This window comes from Epinephelus moara, chromosome 7, assembly GCF_006386435.1.
Source record: "Epinephelus moara isolate mb chromosome 7, YSFRI_EMoa_1.0, whole genome shotgun sequence".
NCBI lineage: Eukaryota > Metazoa > Chordata > Actinopteri > Perciformes > Serranidae > Epinephelus > Epinephelus moara.
The window spans coordinates 11,621,672-11,630,752 of record NC_065512.1 but is presented as its reverse complement, the minus strand read 5'-3'; the positions used below and the strand labels follow the sequence as shown (position 1 = coordinate 11,630,752).

Below are 9,081 nucleotides of genomic sequence, written 5' to 3'. Positions count from 1 at the left end.
ATATCCCATCCCAGTCCCCCCCCCCCCCCCCCCCCCCCCCCCCCTCCTCCAGTAATTATCAGGTCAGAGCAGCCTACTACAACGTACAGTGTGTAGCCACACTGACCTACATGTCTGAACAGCAATAAATGGGAGCCAAAGGCAGTGCCATTTTCAATGACACTGCACCCAGTGCAGGAATACAACGTCGTTGCTCTCCATCCGGCCATATTTGATTTCCAGCTGTTTTCGCAGAAGCCTCTCCGAGCCAGACAACCCCCCTAAGATATATTAAAGTGCGCTGTCTGCATTCAGAGATATAATCCAGAGACTATACCACTCCGCTCTCTATTCTCGACCACGTGATTGTCTAAATAATTAATGCAGCACGTCCCCCTAGAAACACGGCGTCGTCATTAATCGCAAGGACTCTATCAGACTTGAAAACTGAAGAGATCCCCCAAGAAAATAATATCCGATACCCGGCGCAAGCGTAGCCCCGCACTTTAGCAACACATCCGAACCGATGGATGCTTGGGTAGGTAAATATTTCAGCATTTTTCATGTTGCCCGAGCTGGGAAATGACGATATCAAATGTCGTGATATTTGATAAATTGCTGTCTTTGATGTGTGCGCTCTGAGCAGGGTTGTATATGCTGTGGTTAGTCGCTGTGTGCATGTCTTCATTTTTTTAGCAGATATGTAAGAAATGGTAGAATTTTTGCAGCTTGCTGTTTACGCATGAGTCTTGAGAGGGATTGATAGGATAAATGGTAAAAACTAAAGGGCAGTGACATATATTTATGGGTGCTCGCTCTGAATAAATGCTCTTTCGGACACAGCTCAGTGTGGCCCCTCCACAGGGCCCACTGAGTCTTTATTCAGAATTTAACTCAGATTTTTACCAATTTACTGCAAACATAAAAGTCACTCAATATTTTTTTTCTTAAAAAAGAGAAACAGCATTGAAATTATAAATTGCAAAGTAGAAATGAGCATCTTGATTTATAGTTTTCAGCACAAGATAAATAATAGTTTATTTTTGCTTTGTGCTTGAGAGGACAGAGGTGCATTTCTACAGTTTTCAGTGTGAGTGGGGGATGATTTGATTCTGATTTCCAAGAAGTCGTGGAAGTTTGGGCACAGGCTGACAGTTCTGCCTCCTTGTAAATCATTCTCAGTAATTCCTGAAAGGGTGCGAGGCTGTTGGGGGGCCGGGCGAAAACTGTAAATCTTTCACTTTTATTACCCTCTGAACATATGCTGCGACGCTACCAGTCCTGCATCCCTTCTTCTTCTTATCCTCCTTCTTCTCAGCAAAGATAACCCACCGCTGAAGCAGCCGACGCTCGCTCCAAATCTTCCAATCCATCCTAGTCTTTTTAGCCCAATATATTTATTTATTGGTTATCAAACGGTGCCATTGTTCTTCTTTTTTCTTTCTGGTATTGAAAACAATGCAGGAGAAGACATGTCTCTCCCACTCTTTGTGTTTGAGGCAGTGTGTGAAGACAGACACAACAAACAAAAGATGATAATGTGGTTTATTTGAATACAATCCAGCCCCAGCTGGAAGAGAAAACCACATGTCTTTTATTTCATAAATCATTTTTTTTAAAAGAAAGCACATCATCGCAGTTACTGAGCGACCAAACAGGACATAAATAGAAAGTATAATAGTATTGCTTCACATTATTATTCAAAATACAGAGCCGTGGTGCGTTTAAGGCCCACTTTGCGCGCTTTGCTGTGAAATTGAACTCAGTTTCTTTTTTAAAAACAAGTGAGGAGAAAATGCACAAAATGCAGGAAATTACAAAGCTGCTGTGACTTTTAAAAAAGCAGAGAAATTCACAATAGCAACCTACGCACACACACTGCACTGTAGATGCTGTAGCTGCTCTAACAGAGGAGGAGAGTGTGTAAATCTTTATTATTAATACCTTAACAACAGCCCATAATATGATGCTCGTGTTTAAATACTGAAGTGCAGCCGGGTTGTAATTCGGGAGGAGATGAAAAGAAATAGGCAGTGGAACATTTTCACACAGTTGAGATGAGGAAATAAACGCCACCCTTTATCAAAATGGATTGGTGAGGTAAGGCTCGGTTGTAGAAGAGAACAATCACGTGAACAAATATGCTTGTATCTTAAGGCAGCGCCTTTATTTGTCACCACAAAGCTTCCGAAACACCCCAAAAACCCCTAATGTTAGCGCCAAATGTGCACAGGCCTATCCCTTTTCTGAATTCCTGTATATTTCAATGGGTGATTGATTGCCAGGGATTTTTTTTTTCTGGAATAAGGATACCTTGTGCGCTTTTTATTGGTAGTTGAATGCGAGTCCTTCCATTCTTTCGGGAATACTGTCTCCACTGGTATATGGAAATGTCTGAAAAACAGCAAGATCAGGTTTAGGACAGCATTGTCTACAGACAAAGGGTGAAGGATTTATTCTAGAGACTGCGTGGAAAGGAGCTGAGACTGAGAGGGAAGCTGCTTTATGATGAATTGATTCGCAGGTAAGCAATCGCACGGCAGAAAGCAACCTTTAACCACGGGTTAATATAATGCAAGGAAATATATATGATTTATTCCACTCAAGGAGCTGATGCTTGTTAATGTCTCTCTCGCCGGCGAGCGTGCGGATATGGAGTCCACAGCCATACCTCCTCAAAAGCAGATTCATTATTTCTAATATATATATATTTTTGAAGAAGCGCGTTCAAATATTATCGACAGATTGAGCTCGAGCTGCTGCCCCTGCTGCTTTTCAGCTGATTTCACGTTTCGATGAAAACCGGCTCGGAGGGAAGAAGAAGTAGGAGAGGAACTTTTCTTTTTGACTCTTGGATCGTAAATCACATTAATTTGTTGTCTTATCGTCACACTGGCGTTTGCCGTGATTTATGTGGTTTCAGCTGTATGGCTTTGTTAACCTGCAACGTTATATTATACATGAATTCATATTGGATATTTTGAAGGATTACCGGACTGGACAGTGAACAAGGATAAAGGCAAATGCTTAATTTTCATATCATTTTGGATGCGTTTTTGGCTCACTTGCATTTGGATAATTGTAACCCGTGAATATTTTTTTTAAATTTGATGTTGGGACTAAATACTGGGCATGAGTCGCTACAATAAAAGGTTATTTATTTTATATTTCAATATAATTATTCCTAATTTTGCTCATATTCTGCTTATGTGTATTAAGGTTTGATTTATGCGCACAACATTTCCATGTATGCTCGTGCGTATTTGCGCAATAGCAGCTGATTTTTCACCAAAATCAGCATTAAAACAAAACATTTTCCAGCAACTGGTGATTTCTCATTTCGCAAGGAGCTCGTATTTTCTCCAGCAAAAACCAAACCTTGCAGTTTCCTCCATACAACAGTGACACAGTATTATCAAACTGTTATCAGCTGCAGCTATTTCTCGCATGTGCCAAACATTTCCAACAACAATAAAACGCCTCTGGAGTGCTGTTTAACTTGAAATATGAGCTGCATTTGAAGGGCTAACCAGGAGAAACGAGTAACTGGGATAATAACCCTCCACATTGAGTCCGGCCCATTGTGTGCACCAAACTTACCGTAACAACGCGTAGGCGAAAAACACTGTTGTGTGAAAAGAGGGCCATGTCTGCTACTAGTAACCCAGTGTGCTCAAAAAGCACTTCAGGCGCAGATTATCGACCAGCTTTAACAAATATTCCTCAGCAAAGGAATCTTAAATCTCCACAGCTATATTCTAAGTAATTATCCTCAGATACAAGCAGGAAATAGACGTTAAAAAAACAAATCACCGAAAATATCCTGAGGTTTAATTTCTGCTTTCTCGCCGTCGGTCGAGCATCTTCTGCTTCTCCTGTTTCACTCACCGCTGAAAAGCTGCTTTGAATTTACTTGAGAGTTGAGTCTACTTGAAGCCAAACTGCTCGTTGTTCATTAAACTTTGACTTAAAGCTAAATGACCCAAAGGTCACCTAAAAAAGCTTATGACTGCTAAATATTTGGGCTGGCTCTTTGTGGCAAAAGTGCACATGTAGGAGTTTTTTCTTTCAAACATTGCAAGCAGAGACTTGGAAAAAAATGTCATATGTGGTCACTGCAGCAAAATTAAACAAGCCAAATAAATACATTAAAAAAAATGAAATAATTATTTGCCCTGGAATAATTTGAATTAAAATATATTTTTGGATTTTAGCTAAATTAAATTACTAATTTTTAATGCTCATTTGTTTAAACGTGGAAGAAAAGACTGAGCCTGATGATATTAATCTTTATTTTATAGTTGTATGCATCGAATTTGCAGCCAATATTTGACTGTGATTTAACAGAGGAAAAAAATCTAATGTTAAGACCCATTTATTTTATTTCTCTTCCAGGTCGAGGTGGGAGCAGTGATGAATGCGTGAGGGATATAAAAGAGATTTGCGCAGATTTCGGTGAGTAACATTTCTTTAATGAAGGGAGTGGACAACACAGAGCAACTGCTAACAAGGTGAAAGGGTGATTTGTTATTAGGCAACATATTAACGGTGCTCACAGTGTTTCACAGGAGGCTTAAATCACGAACACAGACATGAGGGATGACTTTAACTTCGCCTGTACGGGTAATTATTTGCGCAGGCCGGAGTCCCATTCCAGTATGTCCAATTGTGCGTCCGCGTGAATAGAGCCTAATGAGCAACAGCACACTTAATACTGTTTTACGCACAAAAAAATAACATTATGTTTAGGCTACATTATTTTAAAACATAGCTTAAAGACATGCAAATTATAAAGCCTTAAAAATCAGGAAGAATTTCACCATTTTAACCGATGCGTATTCACCTATATCCCCTGCCTCTTTGTACCCAGCAGAAATGTCTTCAGTCTTTCACCTCGGTGTTTGGCTGCAGCCTCGCGCTCAGCCAGACTGGAGGCACCGTTTATAAACCGAGCCTCTTGTATGGGAGAAGTCGCCGACTATGAAATTCTTTCCCTTGCCTTCCTCCTACGCTTAGTTTTACACTTCTGAGGGCTGCGAGTCTTGAGGACTGTTTTGCTTTTCATTCCTCTCTGAGGCCGTTTACAACCATAACATTTGCGGTCATAAATTTTGCCGCGGTCCACACTGACAGGTGCAATTGTTATGCACGGCGCAGGCTGCACCTCCTCGAGCCACCAACATACAGTACAGGGCCCTTTGATATTTGTGTTTCAACTTGTGGTGCAAATGCTGACGCGCGTTTCTGTGTTATATTCTGAAAATAAATGTGGCTGCTTTTAAAAATATCCAAAATAATAGATACATTTTTTCTCAATTATTATTTAAAAGTAAGGGAAATGTTGCATGGATGGGTAAAACACAGAAAACCAACCAACCAACCAAAAATATAAGGGTTAAGGCATGTGTTAAGGCTAATGAAATATCATATTTAACTCAACCATCCCCCACCCCCCTCTCATTCTCTCTCTCTCACACACACAGTTGCTCACACACACCTCTATCACCCACATTTTTAATACTAACATTAATAACAAACGGTGCAGGAGATGAGTATTTAGCTTCCTGCGTGCGTAAACAAGTGATCCAAACGCATGTGCGCGGCCTTGGTGGGCTATATTTCTGCTGCAGGGAACAATGCATGACGGGCTTTTTCAGGCCTTGTGATTAGTGAAAAGGGTATTGTGTGTACGTGTGTGTCAAATGCTGATTCAGCTTATTTCTGAGGGACTCCTAAAGCCTCCCAGAGGGTCCTTTTAACGCAAGTTAAACTTTAACTGTTTTGTGCCAGAGATGAGTCTCGAATCTGGGGCTGGGAGATGCATCACTGCTATAGACAGCGCAGAGACAGTTGGTAATTTCTAATTTAATAGCTGCTACAGCCTCCAGCAGCATGAATACTGGGCAGAGCAGAGTGACTATCCTGGTTTATTGTGGATTTAAACCCTAAATCTCAAATGGCTAGTGTTAAAGAAGTTGGAGCTGTAATGAGTGTAGGCCTTATCCATGTGTGTCTTCATGATATATTTCTCTGTATAGGTCACAGACTGGAGCAACGGTGGGAAACACCAATCACGTGAATAAACAACATCCATGCCATTGGATAGAGTTTCACTGGCTTGTTGGCTCTGAATCCCCAAAATGCAGAAAGCAACATATTACGATAACTCTGGACTTTTTGGAGGCTACACCTTCCCCAAACCAGACTCTTACAACTACGGCCCCGCTCATCAGTCCTACCCTGCTTCTAGCATTGACAATGACTACCAGGGCTCAGTGTGTCCCATCCAGACCTCTGCTGTCCGGCCACCGGCCCTCAAAGACAGTGACCTGAACGGAGACTGCATGCGGCAAAGCAGCAGTCAAAGCAACAGCAGTAGCCAAGCCACGAGTATTGGGGAGCAGCAGGCACCTCCACTGTCCGCATCTTCTCCCAGCTCCAACAGCAATGCATCCCAGAAGAAGAAGTCCCCATCCAGCGCTTCCAACACTGCCACACCGACCCTCACCAAGCAGATATTCCCCTGGATGAAAGAGACTCGGCAGAACTCAAAGCAGAAGAGCAACAACTGCACCAGTGCAGGTAGAGACCATGATGGTGCGTGTGTATACCTCAAGGGCGTAGGTTTCATTTCAACTTTGGGGGGTTTGGGGGTCCACTGCCAGATTTTTATTTCCTGCATTCTGGTGAATGTTTATGCGCCAGTTTGTGCCATTTCTGCATCAATTCATGGTGTTAATGTCTTTAATTTTGTAAAAATAAAAGTCCTCTCCTGCTTCCATGTTTTTATTTAAAGGACAACGCACATGTTACAAATATTGGGGAGAAGTATCCCCAGCTTCACCCACGAAATCTACCTGTATCTGTATGGGAAGGAGGTGGACTGGGCCTTGTTGTGCTTACTTATGATTGCATCAGTGAAACAATGGCTGCAAAAGAGGCTAAAATGATGCTGTTGTTTCTTCACAGGTGGCGAGGTGAGTGATGAGAAGAGCCCGCCGGGACCAGCCTCCAAACGGGTCAGAACTGCTTACACCAGCGCGCAACTTGTGGAGCTGGAGAAGGAGTTTCACTTTAACCGCTACCTTTGTCGCCCTCGGAGAGTGGAAATGGCCAATCTGTTGAATCTCACCGAGCGCCAAATAAAGATCTGGTTTCAAAACAGGAGGATGAAATACAAAAAGGACCAGAAGTCTAAAGGGCTCGCGCACTCTCCCCTGGGACACTCCCCGGATAGAAGCCCGCCGCTGAGTGGCCCAAATCACATTGGATACTCTGGTCAGCTCCAAAACGTGAACAGCCTCAGCTATGACGCGCCCTCGCCCCCGTCCTTCGCCAAACCCCAGCAAAACATGTACGGTTTGGCGGCGTACACGGCGCCCTTGGGTGGCTGCATCCCGCAACAGAAGAGGTACCCGGGCTCCGAGTACGAGCACCACGGCATGCAGAGCAACGGCAGCTTTGCCAACGCCAATTTGCAAGGCAGCCCCGTTTATGTGGGTGGGAATTTTGTTGATTCCATGCCAGCCTCGGGCCCCATGTTCAACCTCGGCCATCTTCCCCACCCCTCATCCACCAGTGTGGACTACAGCTGTGCCGCTCAGATACCAGGAAACCACCATCATGGACCCTGTGATCCCCATCCCACATACACAGACCTCACCTCTCACCAAGCGTCTCAGGGAAGGATTCAGGAAGCGCCTAAACTCACGCATTTGTAATATGTGGTTTCTGTGTGTGTGCGCGTGCGTGCGTGCGTGTGTGTATGTGTGCCAAAATTATGTTGCGCTCTTTTTATTACCTCACTAGTCTAATAACGACACTCCAAGCGAGTCGTGTGTATTATTACAGTATTATTGATATTACTATTAATGCTATTGTGTAATTATTTTCTAAATAATACAGCTTTGTCCATTTCTCTTGAATATTTGGGGATGCGCAAAGGCAGACTGGTTGTTCCTTTTCTTTGGTTATTTGTTTTTGTTTTTATTTTCTCAAGTGCAATGCGCAGTTTTTTGACTGAATATTTCATGCCGTTACTTGAAGGTAAGTCTTGTAGATCATGAAAGTAGAAGCTCACCTTTAGAGAGAAGGACTTTTAGGGAAATTTGCGTCTGTTTTTGTAGGATCTCACTCTCCTCACGGGCATCCTATTTATTTATTTCGCATCATTTTTTTGGCATAATCTTTCGTACTAGCATATAGCCTATTTATTATTTAAATCCTTTTGTATTGCACATTATTTATCGTTTCTATGCGAGTATTTATAAGTGTGGAGTTTTTTGTAAGATTGGACAGATCAGTGCACTTGGAAGTGTTGGCAAAACAGGGTTCGAAAAATGCTATGACTCGCAGTGTATTGTTGAAAAAAGAGCATTTCTAATTGTAAATCTGGGATAAATGGGGCATTTGATAGGAGTGTATAAACACCACTATATGTCCATGGTTAATCTTGTGTCAAACCTAAAGCAAAACGTAGACTATCGAAGTATGAAATATTATACACACCAGCATGTCATTTTGTGTAGTCCATTACTATTTTTTATTTGTCTTCCATTGTTATTCCATTCAGTTGGATATCCATAAATTTATGAAACCCTAATGATATTGAAATGTTATATTTTATTGTGTTTAACATTTTGTAAATAAAGTGCTCAAACTTGTATTTTTTTATTGCATTTTGTTGATTTTTCCCCCAAAACACCCTGCAGCACTGTGATTCTGATTATTTGAATTCCTCCCAGTGACACTGTCAGGTAACAGTACCGAGGAGGCTTATTGACTCCGCAGCTCTACTGTACGGTCCAAACAGGGGGAGCCAATCAATAATTAGACACCGGGATATCTAAAACTCATCAGACGGCTCTATGCATCCAATGCAAAGTGCATTTCAGCGGGATAAAAGGCTCTGGAGATTATTGATGTTTCATTGGGACGAGGGAAGTGAGTCTATGGGCTTATTGCATCTTCCACATGTCACTTAGCTATTTTTTTGTTTAGAATCGGCCACATGATTACCTTCATATCTGCTGGGACGAGACAATAAGCTCCATTTTGCTACAGAGCAAAGCTGTCTAATTGATCGGTACACACATTCAGAAT

The 9,081-nt window shown here is 42.2% G+C and overlaps 1 protein-coding gene across 2 annotated transcripts in view; it reads left to right on the top strand.

Annotated features, from left to right (window-relative positions):
* The window catches only part of hoxd3a (homeobox D3a), a 19,805-nt gene extending 11,163 nt beyond the window's left edge, over positions 1-8,642 (top strand). Inside the window, exons 2-4 of one of the 2 annotated variants that reach the window (XM_050048601.1) lie at positions 4,375-4,434; positions 6,018-6,561; positions 6,949-8,642. In XM_050048601.1, coding sequence (XP_049904558.1) covers positions 6,120-6,561; positions 6,949-7,700 — 1,194 coding nt within the window. In that variant the 5' untranslated portion in view covers positions 4,375-4,434; positions 6,018-6,119 and the 3' untranslated portion in view covers positions 7,701-8,642. Of the gene's footprint in view, positions 1-4,374; positions 4,435-6,017; positions 6,577-6,948 lie in introns of both variants that reach the window. The other variant, XM_050048600.1, reaches the window with a different exon arrangement.
* The last annotated feature ends 439 nt before the right edge of the window (positions 8,643-9,081 follow it).